General features: G+C 35.3%; 1 protein-coding gene across 1 annotated transcript in view; it reads right to left on the minus strand.

Annotated features, from left to right (window-relative positions):
* LOC124645288 (glutamate receptor 1-like) overlaps positions 1-18,380 on the minus strand; it is a 59,022-nt gene that overhangs the window by 9,443 nt on the left and 31,199 nt on the right. Inside the window, exons 4-12 of the mRNA XM_047185089.1 lie at positions 9,288-9,541; positions 8,524-8,673; positions 7,017-7,223; positions 6,826-6,933; positions 5,653-5,875; positions 5,172-5,260; positions 2,036-2,203; positions 902-1,033; positions 735-823 (exon numbers count right to left, since the gene is read on the minus strand). Of these exons, the coding sequence (XP_047041045.1) occupies positions 735-823; positions 902-1,033; positions 2,036-2,203; positions 5,172-5,260; positions 5,653-5,875; positions 6,826-6,933; positions 7,017-7,223; positions 8,524-8,673; positions 9,288-9,541 (1,420 nt within the window). The remainder of the gene's footprint in view (positions 1-734; positions 824-901; positions 1,034-2,035; positions 2,204-5,171; positions 5,261-5,652; positions 5,876-6,825; positions 6,934-7,016; positions 7,224-8,523; positions 8,674-9,287; positions 9,542-18,380) is intronic.

Below are 18,380 nucleotides of genomic sequence, written 5' to 3' on the forward strand. Positions count from 1 at the left end.
GTACGGAAGTTGAGATGTAATACATTTGCTTGATTGCATTTGCACGATACCACTACCTTACATTAAGTTTTGGGTAAAATGTTATATTAAAGCTTTAAATCTTGTCTTCGTAAAGCCACAGACTTTTAGACAGTGAAATGCGATACTACCCATAATAGTACTCAACGAATAATGAGATAGGTAAACTAGATAAACTGCTAGATGCGCCCTAAAAATGCTTCTTAACTTCAAATCATTATGGTACTACATCGGGTGTGTCGTCCCTAATCACATTAAATTAAATACGTTAATGTGCTTGTTAATATATGCCAATTAATACAAACAAAAAAAATAAAGTACGTAAAACTAAAAAAAATGACTGAAAAACACTGAATGGATTAGGTTATTTTTTTTTCAATTCGCTATAAAATATCAGTCAGTATATGTGATGGGATTTAATGTGATTAGGTACGACACACCCGATATAACCCATTGCCAGAATGAATGTGCCTATATCATATTGCACTTATTGTGTAAAATACACTGGCTGGATATAATCTTCGAAGAACGTACATTTTAAAACATACGACAGAGAATTTAATTATGAATTCCGTACCAAGCTCGGCTCTTTATATTGACCGCATTACCTACTTCAAATGCTTGAATATTGGCAAACGCCCACTGTTGTTTACCATTTCGTTTTTTTACGTTGAATATTCTGGAATCGTTATGTGAAGTAGGACTTTATGACATACCTCGGTACCACGTCGCTGCCTTGTTGCATAAAAGATCCTAGCGAAAACCAGAACGAATTCCAAATACTGAATTCATTGTGCAAAATAATCTGAAAGAATTAACATTAGTTTATCGATTGTGGTCAATGTTAATGTTTTAAGGAAGTTAATATTATTATTGATCCTACCTCACTGGTGCTGCTCATGGTATGATCCAATTGGGTGTCAGATATAGAAACTGATTTCCATTCGTGCGGAGAGAACCTTGATACTAAGAAGAGGACAATGCTGACAGCAAAGAAGCTGAACAGCACACAGAGCTGCAAACAACAGTAGTTACTACAACATACTATCACTACGTGGAATAGAAAATAATAGATATAACGTGCACCCACATTCAGTGTCGGTCTCATAATGTTTACAAATGGTGGTTGTTTGTGAGGTCTCATGAATTCACGTACGAAATTCTAAGCTCTCTAGTTTGTATGTATTAAAACATGAACTGCATAATGCCGGGTTTGAATACTAAAATTAATTAATAAATATAATTGTCTACGCCATTGTTACTTTACGTTAGAAAAACATAAATACCAACACAAGATAATAAAATTAAGTATCAATACATGTCATACAAATATGGAACCTTTTGTAAAATAACCGAATCAAATACCATTGAATATTTAAAATATACTTTGAATAAAAAAAAACAAATAGAATTTAAAATTAACAGTTCGTATCGATTATTCTGATCAAACACTAATCGATTTGGAAATGGAATTTTATAAACGAGACTTATACAATGTTGATTGAAAGACCCTACACTCGAATGTTGATACGTGCTCGGGACGTTTCTAGAAATGAACATGTTTTATCGGCAAAATGTTTGGATACGCTTGAGGCGGCCTGTGAAGTCATTTGTTATGGAGATGGAACAGCTAACTTTTGCTTACCGCTCCGTTGCCTATTTGTATCTTTTATGGCTTCTGTAGCGTGTTTTCAAATAGACTTTGCTGCAGTCCAGTAGTATTTTTTATGCGTTTCATAAACGCTATTCAAATGTAGACGAAAATGCTCCACTACTGACTTATGAATGAAAAATGATATTATGATTATTTTTTTTATGACTGATACAAATCTTTGGTCAACCGACTAAGAACAGCTAGTTTTATATTCGTATGAGGCTTTTTTACCTACACAAGAATAATGAAATTATTATAATACAATGAAAACAAGTACAAGACAGAATACGTTCAGTTTGAGCTTGTTTTAAGACAGAAAGACGCTGATATCGCTTATAAAAGAACTCGAAAATGGCGGCTCACCCATATTTCTTTTGATAATGGTCGAAGAAAACTGAATGTGTCCGATAACTGCCTTGGGGTCCTCGTGTAAGCGATCGGGGTGTCCAGCGTGAGAAACGGCTCGCTGAAGTCCACTAATCGCTCACGTTCAGGTGTTACTGCGAATGGTGCAATCGCTATGTCTGCCTCCTGAAAGTGGAATTATTTTATTACCTCCGCAATAAAAAAGCTTCCGTGCCCAGCAACTTCATAAAGAAATTGGATTATAATATCATGTGTGGTTTTATCTAGTGTTGACTTGAATATCGAATTTCTCTACTCCATCATACCATTACTTAGAAAAAGATCTATTAGTTTCGTTTTTTGTTTCTTCCATTGTTAGTTTCTTTAAGTCATTAGTTCTAATTACTGAATTTATGTCAAAACAAACTCGATGTTAAATAGGTAGACAAACGACCAATATCACTGTAATGGTTTCTATTGCAATTTGTAAAACACACAACTTTTTTATTTACTTTTATTTCAACATGAAAAACTACGGTAAACATCAACCGTCCATTTCATTTTCCGTATCAATGTTTTAGCATTCGTTTGATGTCAATATTTTTCAGATATTGCTTTTGGAATAGTGTAACTTAAACTGAACAATAAATTCGAGATGCATTTGTATTTAAAACCAACACGTTAAAATCTGAATTTTAATATCGTTCTACTATTTGCACTAGTTTATTATATACCTTTCTCTCAAAACATATAGAGTGACATTCGAGGCAAAGGATCCTAGCCCCCACAAATATTTCATTAGACATTGAGTCAAGCTATGAAATAACATAAAGCGCACACGAGCGAGTCATAAGGCGACAAACACCTCTTAGGGATAAACCTTCATTTGATATTAGATTTAACATCTTTCTTTGTTAACTCGAGAAGTCATAAACGAGAAAGATATGAAATCCTTAATAACAACATGACTACAATAGTATGAATAGAACGAACATTAACTATATATTCAGATTCTTTGTATTTTTCATGGATTAAAATAAGCTGTATTTTTATGCCGACACGAACCTTTTTATCTCGATCTTCAATAATAATATATAATGTATAAATAATTGATATTTTAGGTCACTTTTCATCACTCATAAACTATTGGAAATTTTTTGTATTATATTTAGGGCTACCGTGAGAACTTTTCTAATGTGACCTTAGTTAGAGGTACATAACTGATAGCGGGGTGATTGCAACAGTTGGCGAGATTGCGAGAATGCACGAAATTTAGACCAGCTAGTTAATACATTAAACAGTCTGCTGTATCGAAAAACTAAATCCGTGTAATGAACAAGCTCATCGGGATATTTGTCACCCTAACAACAAATGACTGCAAGATGGTGAGACTTAAGCTTCACATACTGACGATCAATTGAGGTTGTTATCAGATTCTGCCGTGACGGACATCAGGTTCTTTGTTTTTGTGCGAAATCACTCTCGGTCTACTATCGAGCCGCCATTTGCAATGGAATATAAGATGCCAGTATATCTTTCCATGGTCATCAGCAGCAGGGGTTTTAACTATTGGCGTTTTTTAACGGATACAAGATCCCACAGAAACGGTGACGATTTTTCATAATTCTTTGCTGGAAATCGCATAAATGTAATTATGGCATTAGATGAAATCGAAATCAAATTGCGTTCTTATTTAGAAAAATACATTGCTGTAAGAAACGATAAGAGCTCTTTTTTATGTGAGAATCTTTATAATCTCACTGGCCATGAGAAGGCTGAATAGAATTTTTATTCCTCTCTTATACATAGGCAGCACATAACAAGCTAAGTTCCGCAGTATTCTCGCCGTATTTCATAACAGAAAGTAAAACGTCACGAATGCTGTGCACCAAAATCGTTGATTTGGATAAATGTGCAACACTGGCGAGCTACACTTTTTCCACCGCGGCCGTCCATTTTCTCCGTACGACGACAGCAAAAAAGAAACCAAAATAAAATTTTACCAGTCTACTGTCGGATAATGTTGAGACTCGTCCCGCAGAATATTCATACTTCACTGAGATTGCTATTGAGCAAAAAGTCTACAGCATCCGCTGACATCGGTTGGAAGAAACTACGTAAATTATTATCAAAGTTTCAATAAACTTACTTTTTTATCCCTGTTTTAACGAGTTCAACAATGTTTAGCCTTTTAAGCTCGTAAATTGAAAAAATAGAAAAAATACAGTTACATTAATTAATGAGCTTTTCCGCGTAAGTATTACGAAGGTTATGTGAGTTTTTTTACGGTTCCAACATTGGTCATGATGTAATACATCCCGCCGTCAGTCGTAAAGTTTGTGACTTCTACCTACTATTATTATATTACTGGGGGTATATGTGTCATAATATTTCTATTAGCCAGACATCAACCGTCTTCTTTGTTTACTACATTAGATAGTAAATATGATTTCGTTTTGAAGCTGCCACACGAAAGTTAATAAATAGCTACGAAACACTTTTCAGATATTTTTAATTTGCTCTCTCCTTTATTATGTGCATTGAAACATGTCAGGTCACGATAAATTAACGCCTAACAAACTTACCTAGTTATTACATACTTAATTATCGATACTTATAAAAGTTTGTTTGCTCGAATAGTCTCGTGTTTTTATTTGACTATGTGCAATACGCCGGAAGGTTTCCATATTAAACTGTTTTATTATTAAGTTTTCATAACAGAGCAGTTAAGGAACTAGCTCCTAAATGATGCGACCGACCGAGTGAACTGAGTTGCTAATGAGAACTGTTGCGACTCCAGCTAAGCACACAATGTTACTCACCTATTTAACTTCTCGAGTAACTCCTATAATTCGTGTTTGGATCGTGTCTCTTTGTTAGACGGCTTTTTGGTTACAGTTTAGTTAGTGTAAACATACGCAGCACGTCCTGCTTAATGATGCAGGGATCCTAAATTTATGACGAATATTATAAATGTCAATGTGAGTTTATTTGTTTGTTATTAAGCGTTCAATACGAAATGCCTAAACAGTTGAGTAAAACATATAAGAAACCTTGGGAACGGTTCTAAACACCTTGAGATTGAAATATTTGGAGTTCGTTGTTCGTATTATTTATTTATACTCATTACTATTACATAGTCAATAATACATACCTTTCTCACAATTTCGCCTACTACGCCGCTGTGAATGTCTGGTAAGGCGTCATTTGCATAATTGGCGTCATTCGATAGTTTTAATTTGTCTAAAATAAAAGGTTAAGAACATTACAACACTAGAAAAGACTTACAAATATTTCATACATTGTGGAAATACAGACACTGCCCAATTTCGAAATGCACTTTAATATTTCCACAATAATGGAATCATTAAATATGTCTCGCCGTATTACAGAAGCTTTATACAAAAATGACATCGTTATTAAAATGTTACTGAAAATTTTAAATTCTGCTGAATTTTTTATTTAATCATGGACGCAGGTGGAGTTCTGATATTGGCGACTGAAATGTGATTTATTTAAATTAACTACCATTCTTTGAGCTGTCAACAAATAAGAAGAATTGAACGTTGAAACTATAGTCATTCTCCAGCCAATCTAGACGAGATGGATGATCAGCAATGCAAGGTTCTACTCACATTTGATTCCCATTTTTTTCGCAATGACATCCATTAAATCTTTGCAAAATCCAAATAACTCTTCTTTCTGACCAAATTCTATCGGTTTCTGCATTAGATAAGGTTCTTCAAGAAAAGAGGTCACGATGTATGTTTTATTAGTATCGTACGAAGCAGGTGAACGAAGCTGAACATATCTTGGTGTGGCGACCTGAAGCCCGTGAGCATCGCTCCATGTTGCAACCTTACAATGCAGACACATAGTGTGAGAAAACGGTAGTATTACCTGATACCTTTTTTACATCAATTGATTCCCTTCGCATGTTATAGAATGGGCAGAAAACACATTTTTGAGGACAATTATGTTGTTGTTTTTTTATTATAAATATTTAAAATGTTAATTTATGATGAATAACGAAATATAGTCTAAAATAACCAAAATAACACCAGTATACGTCGTCAGACAGCGGTTAATATATTCTGAATTAAAAAAACTACGAAAATTATTAAATCAATGGGCGCCATTCCGTATGACGGTATATTCGAGAAAGCTGAGAAAGAAAAACTAACGATTTAGCGCACGAGGTGGTCGCCATGTGGAATATCGATTCAGTTATCATCGTAACTACTAATGGACTACTGGCCAGATGCACGAACAACATTGTAGGAGCTGCGCGTATAGTCAGGAAGTTTCTGTCTCTAGAACCCTAGTAGTCAGCGAAAATTTGAACCGTGTCCTCGATATCGGTGTTATATATAAATACATAGTGTCCGACAAACTCATTTTCAGTTGTGTCTAAACCTCTAAAAGGCCGTGGACCAGATAAAAAACACAGGTCCAACTGAAAACAAATTTTGAAAGTTTAAAGTGGCGACCGAAAGAATGGTACCTAAACTTTGTACGCATTGATTTATGAACGGCGAGAAATCATTAGCGAGCTGTAAAACAGAAGTAGGCCGAAAGGAAGTTAGAATTAACCTTTGTTGAAAGTACCTGCTACCTGACGTTCAAAAATCGCTGACTTATTGCTCATGAAATGGATCTGCATTCTTCACACTCTTGTTCGGATCTATCGAATCAATAAAATGTTGGGAAATCTGAATTAATAAATTCTTTGAATCTACAGTGTTATTGAGTTGTACCGTACTATTGAAACTCTGGACTAAAAATGGATTTAGCTGAAATATGCAAACCTTCAGCATGGCACTTTGAACTGTCATTTCAACCACATGCAAGGTAAAGTTGTGTCGATGTCCCTCTTCATTGAATGATATGTTCCCAGTGAGACCCTCAATATCGGTCTAAAACAAAAGACGAAAAGTTAGAGTGAGGTCGTTTCTTGTAGGAGTCATTGTGGAACTTAATACACAAAATTATAATTCACCTTTTTGATAAGTCTGGATATTTTATCTCCATGTTCGAAGGGCACCACCCAGCTTTTTCCAGGATTACAATCAATGACTTTAGTGGAGTTGGCCTGGCCTGCCGCACGTCTCAACGCACTCCTGAACGCATCCGGCTTCTTCCTCCACAATCTCCCAAGAGCATCCATCAAGACTTGGACACCATCATACATAAGCGCTGTCTCCGCCTAGATGAAATTGTGTTTTAACAACAATTTTATTGTATGTGGTCACAACGTAATCAAATGGTTGATTTGCTATGAAAATATGTTTTTTTTTTTGTTTTAAGGTCTACAAAATTTGTAAATTTTTCTCAAATTTGCTATTGATATTTGACCTGTACGTTCAAAACAGTAACATACAAAAAACGATTCCCCGTATGATTAAAACAAAACGTGTTTAACAACTATGATGAGATAACTTTACTTTAGAGCAATCCTCCCGAGAAAGGCCTAAGTGTATTTACACTGAAAAGGGAGATCATATGGAATAATAATTTATGCAGGCGCACCCCACTCTCTGTTTCATTAGGGTGTAGGTACGTAAGTTAGTGAAATCTACATAAACGCGTTAATACTTCACGCCAAAATTTTCTTTACGGTATGCCAGTTACACTCCGTATTCTATGCTTTATATTTTGATATCGTAAAAATTCCGCCTTACTGCATTGAAATTTTAATAACGTCTAAAATGACGTGTTGGGAGTTTTATCCTTAATCTGTAACATAAAGTATGTACGACACAGCCACTGATTCATGTTTTATATGAGAAAAAACTTTTCCTCGATATTAAACCATTAGGCGAAGAGAGTTTGAATTTATACATGAATGTACCTTGCACATAGTACGCATACTTTTGTTTAGGAAATTAACATGAAACTATGAGCTACCATTTATATGCTTAATGAATCTAAGAGTCTTGCGAAAGGCACGTACAAAGTATGATAGTAAAATTGTATTTAAATGTAATGATTTGAGGACCTTGAGCACTCTATTGTTTCTTTGCAAATGGCTATCAGTCGTTGTTAACATATTACAAATCAACAAGTTTGGGGTCCGTTTAGCGTTCTTATAAATTAGATAAATAATACGAATTATGCTTTTTGCAACACTCGCTATATTGCGACAGATTTTCATTTTAAGTGGGATAATAATTAAATTACTTGGGAAGCTTTTAGTGCGAAGCACGCACTTTGTGCATTAAAGCGTTCTCTATGTCAAAGATAATTATTTTTACCATGTGAGATACGACACATATCCATGATTTGTTTCAGTAAAAAAAAAAGATTTCAACATTTACTTTCCGAATGGGCAGGTAAACGGTTAGCTTTTATATTACTTACATATTAAATTTTAAGTCATCATAATCAAAGATCTTTCAAGTACTTTTTGGTAAAGTTGAAAACAGCAGTGTTGTTTGATATACAGCAATTTTGTAAAATCTACAAATATGGAACACTTAGTGGTGTGAGGTAATGAAAGCACTTACCGATATAGTCCCCTTGAACCGAGGGTCCATTCGCCGCAAACCGTCCATGAAATCGCGCACAATCTTGCGCGAGTGGTCGACGATGCGAAACCCAGTTATATTGACTGCGCCGTATTCTGTTACTTCGTTTTCCCAATGATCGTCCATAACCTGTTAATAGGTCAATTTAAGTTCATGTTTCAAATAATTGTGTTGTTCGGGTTCGAATAATAACACCCGATGTTCACCACTGATGTTTCGTTTACATAAATTCGTCAATCGTTCGTTTGATCACATTACTTACTAATAAATAATTATATGTTTGGTTCATTGAAATTTTGAACTCTGGTCTTATTTATTTACTCGATTGTTAACTGTTTAAATACGAGTGTATTTAAACCAATACGCGTGGTGACAGAGGGATCAAAAAAATTTTTTTTGAACCCTCTGTCATTTATTCCTTCTATTTCTATTGGACATTTCAAAGCATTAAAGGTTGTAAAAGCGATGGAACATAATGCTAACGCATTGGTATGTTTGTGGGTCTTAAAAAAACACGTGTGCATGTTTTTAGGGTAGGGTCGTCTAAAAGACAAACTAATTACTTTTTTGATTCCCATGCTTATTGTGTAACACAAAATCGTGTTAAGGATATAAGACTTGTTGCCCTTTAACCGACCAATTTTAGAATAACCTAACAGAGATCCAAGGTACCTACACCTCAAAAAAATGAAACTAGATTTGTAATCTAGGCTAGCCGCCAGAACCATCAAAGCAATACTCACCAGTCCACTGAGCATGTAGTGATAGGTCCTGCGTCCCAATTGCACTTTCCGAACATGTTCGACCAATATGCTTTTGGCGTTTTTCGCATTGCAATCTAGTACTATCCGCTTGTTCCCCCAACGGTCATATTGTTCTAAAGCCAACAAGAATTCTATAGCATCAGAAGCGTTATTAATTCTCTTCACGAGTGCGATGCGGAACGCGGTTCGGCCGGGCTGCATAGTCTGGTATAGTTGCTGAAGTCGCAGTAATCCTGTTGGCAAACGGTTTAACGGAATCTTGAGAGTGTTGTTGACAAGGCCAATTAATTTGTTAGGACTTTTACAGAACGATTAGAATTTAACTTGAGTAATGCGATTTTTCTGTTTAGCTCCTGTACTAAGTCTTCCACAAAATATATGTATTTTTTTATAAAACTAGAACGTATGTACACATGTTATTATTATTTATTTGTTATTACAATCACGTTTTCTTATAAACTATATCTTAAATCTATACTCCACAAAACCGTTTCATTGTGTCTGTTTATGCTAATGAACTTGTTGCAATACGTGCATTTTGTGTGACTTTTTGCAATATGTTCAGTTATACAGGCTAGATTTAATATTCTGAATGTAAAGCGTTTGAAACAAAGAACAATTACCTACTAAGTGATTTCTTAACCAGTGAAGCAAATAAATTATAACATCGGGTCTGACATTGGAATAGGTACTATATACCCCAGTCTATTTCCCAGCTCTCCTAAACCAATTCGAGTCCACACGAATTTTATCGAATTAAACGCCCCATATAAAACAAGCGGAACGAAAAAGGGACAAAGCGTGCTCCGAAGAGGCAAAAAATAAAAACTCTTTTCCTCTGTATTTGGACTTAAAGGCATACTTACGATAATATACGTAGATAATGGAATTGGCATGAATAAAATAATAATGCTAGTTCAGGTTTTTTTTTTCAAATATTTTGGTAGATTATAAAATATCTCCAATCGATAAACCAACAACGCAACGGTGGGATCAGCCACTAATTACTCAACACGCGGCAATCACGATTAATTTCACGTTCAGCAATCTGTATAGCGTGTGTGCGTAGATATATGGAATTGATAAGCTAGCACAAACCTCCTCTCCACTTTGATTATTTTGGTAACCTTCCTTAACCCTTCAAATTATTGTATTTTTATGTACTCAATAATATTGGCTACGTATCATTTCGTGCATGGTAAAACATACATCTCTTGTTTGTATAGACAGACAGATAAATCCAGATTGACACGTGCAAAAAAACAGCCAATGGAAAAAAGAACAACAGCTTTTTCTATCTACCTGTGTCACTTTTACCATATTGCTGTGAAAATATGTTTGACCGGCATAAGAGAACAAAAGACAAAGGCTTTTTGCATGATTAAATTCAGAGTTTTTCATTCCAATAATAATTAAATATCTTTCATAAAAAAAAAACATGTTTTCCGCTATAATGACGAGTATTCTTTTCACAAAGTCAGTATCTGTCTAGGTTTTTCCAACTATGTTGGGGTCGGCGCCCAGTCTAAGCGGATATGGCTCAACCCAGGTACCCACCCTGTCAACCGAATAACCCTTGGTAAGACTGGTTTTCAGACTTAAGAATGCGAACACAGAAGAACTCTACATGAAACCATGGTCAAACAAAACCATGAACCGACCGCGCCAAGTATTGCTTAGCCTTGTGATAGATCGGTCTGCGCGTCTTTGACTTTCTTTGGAAGCATAACATAATAACTCGTGAGTTTGTGTGTTACACAAAGACCGTCCTCGTCCCCGTACTCGACGCTTTGCTGTGGACACAGATATCTGTGAGAGTGCATTCACACATCAATGGTGGTTAATTATTTCCATGCTATCGATTAACAATAACGTTAATGGTAATAATTAAATGTATTTTGAGGTAAAAGCTCACGAAATTAATGTTATGATTAATTCTGCTATTTAGCGTTTGTTTATTTATTTAACACTTGAAAATAACACGAGAAGTGGAGTAAACCGTAAAATAATAATTAATAAATGATGATTCCAGAAACGTCAGTTTTGGTAAATTTATTTAAATTTTAGGCTGTGGTAAATCTCATCATTTACAAGAATTAACCTTCAGTGTATTATTATTATTGAATAATAAATTTATAAGATAGATATCTTTGTAAACGCTTTTGTTTGATAGTGTCTCCACAAACGTGCGCGATTCTGTCTTAGAAAAAATTGTCATGTCTTGTCAAGTTGTGCTCTTAAAAATAAAACAAATATTATAGAAATCTAACGACTTTTAATTAAAATATTGCCGAATCCCAATAGGTTATGGGCCCAGGCACATAACTAGGCATATATTTTAATTATTAGTTCGTTAAGAGCAAGGATTATTTCCGATATAAAAGTGACCGTAAAATGGAGGTTTCAAACGGAATGAAAATCGAGAAGTTTGATGGAAGAAATTTCAAACAATGGAAATTTCAAGTGAAATGCGCATTAAGAGCGAAGGGATTAAATATAGAGAAGGCAAGACCTTTAGAAGCCGGTTCGCAAGTGCAGTGGGATAAAGATGATGGTATGGCCATGTTTATCTTAACCTCTTCGATGGATTTAAACCAGATATCGTTAATAGAAAACTGCGAAACCGCAAAACAAGTGATGACAAAACTAGAAGCTATCTATGAACAGAAGTCAGAATACAACAAGATGTTAATTCATGAGCAGTTTTATCAATACTCGTATAGTGCCAGTGACACGATGGCACAGCACGTGTCAAAGGTTGAAAGTTTGGCAAAGCAGCTGCGAGAGACGGGTGAGAAAATAAGTGACACCGCCATTATGACGAAGATTCTAAGCACGTTGCCATCAACGTATCGTTCTCTTAGACAAGCATGGTTGTCACTCGATGAAGATCGTCAGACCATACAAACTCTTACGTCGCGTTTAGTTGACGAAGAAGCCAGCCTAGCCAATGAATCGAGTAGTGAAAACGCGTTAGTTACGTCAAAAAGAAATTTTAAACCTAGAAATGAGGACAAACAAAAGACGTCAGAACCAACGTCAGAACAAAGAACTCACAGATTCGTGTGCTACAATTGTAACAAAAGGGGTCATTTCGCAAGAGAATGCAGGATGCCTAAGAAAAGGTACAATGAGAAGAAAACCAACAACATGGCGTTCAGCGCAGAAGGTTGCTCATCTGAACATGATGAAGACGCATGGATTTTAGATAGTGGAGCATCGAAGCATATGACCTACAGGAGAGAATACTTCTGCGAGTTGAACGAATCTCAATGCAACAATTCCGTTAAATTGGGCAACAAGCAGAGTATAAAGGTATGTGGCGAAGGAACTGTATTAATAGATAAGAAGGTTAATGGTACATGGGAGAGATGTAGACTTGAGCATGTGTTGTATGTACCTGATTTACGAAGAAATCTGTTTTCTGAAGGTGCAGCTACTAGAAGAGGATATGTCATAGTGAAGAACAATAAGAATGCTATGATAATGAAGAGCAATGTTGTTGTTATGTGTGCACAGTTGCAAGAGAACAATTTATATGAATTGGATATAAAAACAATCAAACAAGAATATTGTAATGTTGTGCAAACGGATATAAAAGTTTGGCATGAAAGATTAGGACACTTAAATGTCAAGGAACTTCAAAATATGTCAAAGAATGGTGTGATTCCAGTTACATTGAGCGGTGATCAGAATTTTGTTTGTGAAGCATGTCAATATGGAAAGCAAGCAAGACGCCCCTTCTTGAAATCTACCCGAGGTCCAACACAACCTGGTGAAATTGTGTACAGCGATGTGTGCGGTCCTATAGAAGAACCTTCTGTATCGGGTATGAAGTACTTTGTGTTGTTCAAAGATGGAGCTACAAGCTATCGCCATGTTTACTTTATGAAGCATAAGAGTGAAGTATTTCAATGCTTTCTGAAGTACAATGTCATTGTGAAGAATAGATTTCAGCGTGATTTGCAGATACTACATACAGATAATGGTACTGAATATGTAAACCAAGAATTCACATTTTTTTTGGAGAGCAAAGGGATAACGCATGAACGTACTGCGCCGTATACTCCACAACAGAACGGGAGAGCAGAAAGAGAGATGCGTTCTATCATGGAATCTGCAAGAACAATGTTATATGCAAAGGATATTCCTTTAAACTTGTGGGCAGAAGCTGTTAACTGTGCGGTATATTTGTTGAATAGAAATACATCAAGCCAGACGGGAGATGTTACGCCATTTGAACTGTGGCATGGAGTGAAGCCTAACTTACAACATATTAGAATATTTGGATCAATTGGTTATGTACATGTTCCAAAGGAAAAGCGAAAGAAGCTTGCCAAGAAAAGTGTGAAGATGTTGTTAGTTGGATATGACCACGACAATTATAGAATGTATGATCAAAATACCAAGAAGATTACAATATCACGAGATGTTAAGTTTGATGAATGTAGTATGCTGGAAGAAAGAAAAAGATATGTAGAAATGACAGTTGAACAAGAAAAAGAACATTCTACAGTATCTACCCCGCTAAATGAAACCCAAACTCAAAATGTTGAACCTGAAGAAATATCATCAGATGAAAGTATGAAGAGTTTAGAAGATATGGATGAAAGTTATGTTCCTCCAAGAGGTATAAATTTGATGCAGGAAGAACCAAGAACCATCTCATTACGTCCTCGTCGAGACAAAAGATTAGAAGCAAATTTCACAGAATATGAACTTCCAAACAGTTATGAAGAAGCTATGAAAAGTCCAAATTCTCATCTGTGGAAGAAAGCTGTAGCTGAAGAGCTTCAATCACATGAAGAAAATCAGACATGGATACTGACCGACAAAAGTGAAAAGAAGCCTGTATCGTGCAAATGGGTGTTTGCTATAAAGAAGAATAGAGATGGAGAAATAGTACGATACAAAGCACGACTGTGTGCACGAGGGTTCACACAAGTCAAGGGCTTGGACTATAATGAGACCTTTTCCCCCACAAGCAGGTACGACTCGATTAGGGTGCTGCTGAGCATCGCTGCTAGAGACGAGCTTCACATCGAGCAGTTTGATGTGAAGACGGCCTTCTTGTACGGTGAGCTGTCTGAGGACATATACATGGAGGTGCCAGAGGGATTGGAAACTCAGCCTTCCAAAGTCTGTAAGTTGATTAAATCTATATATGGTCTTAAACAATCGTCGAGATGTTGGAATGAGAAGTTTAGTTCTTTTCTAACTAGTTATGGTTTCCAACCGTGTCCGTCTGATAATTGTGTTTTTGTAGGATGTTTTAACGATGTCAAAGTAATATTAGTTATTTATGTTGATGACGGATTATTATTATCGAAAAGTAAAGATGTTTTGTCAGATATATTAAATGGTCTTAAACAAAAGTTTGATATTAAGATTTTAGAATGTAATTCATTTATTGGTATGGAAATAACTAGAGAAAAAGATTGTATAAGTATTAGTCAGAAACAGTATATTAAAACGATAATAAATAAATTTAATATGTTTGATGCTAAGAGTAGTAGTACTCCTGCTGATGTAAATGTACATTTGTCTAAGAATACAAGTAAAGAGTCTGTTAATTTCCCATATAGAGAAGCAGTGGGAGCTTTGCTATTCTTGTCGTCTGTTTCTAGACCTGACATAGCTTATGCTGTCAATGTTGTTAGTAGGTATGTTAATGACCCAGGTCCTTCACATGTTGTAGCTGTGAGAAGAATCTTGCGCTATCTAATTAATTCTAAAGATATGTGTATTGTTTATAAAGGTAATGGTGAATTAGTTGGGTACTCAGATTCTGATTTTGCAGGTGACTTGGACACTAGGAAGTCTAATACTGGTTATATATTTTTGATGAATGGAGGTCCTGTCACTTGGTCTAGTCGTAGACAAAGTACTGTAGCATTATCCACAACTGAGTCTGAGTACATGGCGGCAAGTGAAGCTGCTAAAGAAATATTATGGCTTAGACAATTTCTGTGTGACATCAAAGAACCACAAGAGTCAATTATTTTAAATGTTGATAACCAGAGTGCAATTAAGTTGATTAACAACCCTGTATTTCATAGAAGAAGTAAGCACATAGATATTAAATATAATTTTGTTAGAGAAAATGTGGCAAAGAATGTTGTTGTTATTAAATATGTTGAGAGTTCAAATCAGTTGGCTGATTTCTTAACTAAAGCTTTGCCAGTAAAAAAATTTAATACAATTAGAGATAAGGTTTTGAGAATTGTGTAATATGGTTAGTGTTTGTTAATTAATTAAAAGTTTTGTTTCTAGAGAAAAGTTTTAAGTTGTAGTAACTATAGTGATGAGTGTAGCCTATAAGTTGTAAGTTGTTTTTGAGATATGTGCCTGATAAATTGTAACGTCTACCTTATAAATTTAAGTGGGAGTATTGAATAATAAATTTATAAGATAGATATCTTTGTAAACGCTTTTGTTTGATAGTGTCTCCACAAACGTGCGCGATTCTGTCTTAGAAAAAATTGTCATGTCTTGTCAAGTTGTGCTCTTAAAAATAAAACAAATATTATAGAAATCTAACGACTTTTAATTAAAATATTGCCGAATCCCAATAATTATGCAATTTGATTGGTCACTAGGATAAAGTCATTGAGTACCCCGCACTTTGCACACTACACAGTCGGCCGACAGTTGGCTCGATGGTTGGAAAAATAAACTTTTTTTAAGAAAATTGAGATTTAAATAAAAATCTTAATCTGTCTGTGTGTCTACACTACCGTTCATTTACTTACTAATTTATGAGTCCGGACAAATTGCGTGTATGCAGTGTGCTCTTAATCCCTTTAACCATATTCCCATGATATTGTAATTCTAATTCTTCGCTTAAATAAATTACTTATAACAACTTTTGAATTTCATGACTATTCTGTTACGTGGGAATGTACGTAATAAATAATGTACTAACTTGCACGGAATCTAAGTAAGTTAGGTTTACTTTTTTTAAGTTGCATTGAAAAATTATCAGCAGCAAATTTTTTGGTGATAGATGAGAATGGAAAATGTTATAGGCTACTTTTTGTTCGGTTTCGTGGTAATTCACAAAAGCAGTTTGTCATGTTAACATTTACATGTTGTCTTTACGTGCTTGGCTAGCAGACTCTGCTATTAATATTAACCCTGTCTTCTCTGCACTATTGTTTGCCATAATATCTCTGGAGTTTATAAACTTAGAAAATTGTTTTGTTTTGAACAACTCACCTAGAATGTTACAGTGAATTTTAATTATTTATTTTTAGTAGCTTCTTATTTAAAATGGCGACATTATAGTGCATTTAATAAGTTGTAATTCAAGCAAACAAAGTGAGTTAATTAGTTTGTAAGGATTATTTCAAAATTTCGAAACAGCTAAAATACTTAATCTAATACATAACGAATGGATATAATTTGAAATGTTTGAATAACTCTATTAACTAAATGACATTCCTGCAAATTGACGAACCGTGAATCGATGACGGATGATGCTGAGTTTGGGATTTCCACAACCTACACCTGAATGATTTATTTGAAAGCCCTAATCACCAATTAAAGCTTTTACAACTGTTCAAAGCATTGTTGTCATTCCAGGAATAATTCGACAAACACGAAATGTGTTTTCAGAGCCATTGAAAAACATTGTTTTTATATTATCCTGCTATTCTACTGATAATATAGAGGCAATATTATAAATGAGATAGACCGTTTGTTTGCTACGATTTCACGCAAAAACTACTTAACCGATCATCATGAAACTTTATACACTTATACTTTTTATTTAATAAAAAAACTCACTCGGGACGCCTATAGATAGAGGCACTCAGGAACATCGTAGCTATCTATCAGTGGAACATTTTGAAAATCCGACAAGCGGTTATAAAGATTAAGCCTCTACATACAAACTTATAAATTTTATCTCTTTATAATATTAGTATAGTAGATGTATAGCGTAGGTACATTTAAAAAAACATTGCTGCACCACAAAGTCTCTAGGTCTGTTGTATGTTCTCCTGTCACACTGAATGTAGCCGGGATAGGAAAAAACCGTAAATGTGCAGTAAATTCCGATCTATTTAGGCCGTTCCGTGGCTAACGCGCAAAAGGATATCCAAAACAGTTTCGCTGTTAAGAGATAAATGTGCGGGGAGAGATGCGGTGAAAGTTTCGCCCGCACCCGGACTATTCTCACCATGTGTCGCGTCTGAACTCGTGACCCTTGAGGTTTTCCAGTGTCGTCGGTCGACTAATGGCTTATGACGTCAGCTGCTTGAACCACCTAGCACCCCCCGCCCCTCTGAAATAAACTTGTCGAACGCGATATGAAGCTACCCCCTTCTACCACTACGTCAGGTAGATTAATACCAAGGTGTTGAACAGCGAATATTACACAAATTTACGACAACCCCTACCACTCCGGGCTATTCAACGTTTCACAAGTTACTTCTGGCGTATCTGATTGATTACAACTGCCATTTTCTATCGCTCGAAGTTCGAGCAATAATTGCAGTTTGAAATGGTAGAATTAAAAACTTCTCGATTGTCACTCCGACAATGGCGCTGTGGCTTTGTTAACCTTTTGCGAGGATTGTTACAAAACCCTCGATTCCTCGAAAGCGACGATTATGAGCAATGTTAATAGTTAGCCGAACTTCTTAACTTAGCAAGACAGTTTCAACTTTACCACTCAGGTTTTGTAAAAGATAACTTGTTTCAAATATACATTATCACAAAATTCACGATTATTTCGGTTAATTCTTTTTTGTGGCTAACTTTCATTTCTGCCCAGTAGGTATCTATACACCGTTTTACACCGTAGCTCGTGGACCATATTCAGACAACGTAACGTAATGAGCACAGTTTTACTGAGTTTCATCAAAGCGTAAATAAATCAAGTAAGTATATGTACATACAACTTCTCTGGAAATATACATTTTTCAATACCTACCAGTTTCTAAGAATATTCTATGTTAAAAACATTGTCCTCACAGGAAACACAATAAAAAAACAATTAGCTCGGATCTTGATTTGAATTTTTACATTTATTGCTGTAGGTATTTAATACATTAATGACATACTAAG

The sequence above is a fragment of the Helicoverpa zea genome, chromosome 31 (assembly GCF_022581195.2).
Source record: "Helicoverpa zea isolate HzStark_Cry1AcR chromosome 31, ilHelZeax1.1, whole genome shotgun sequence".
Lineage (NCBI taxonomy): Eukaryota > Metazoa > Arthropoda > Insecta > Lepidoptera > Noctuidae > Helicoverpa > Helicoverpa zea.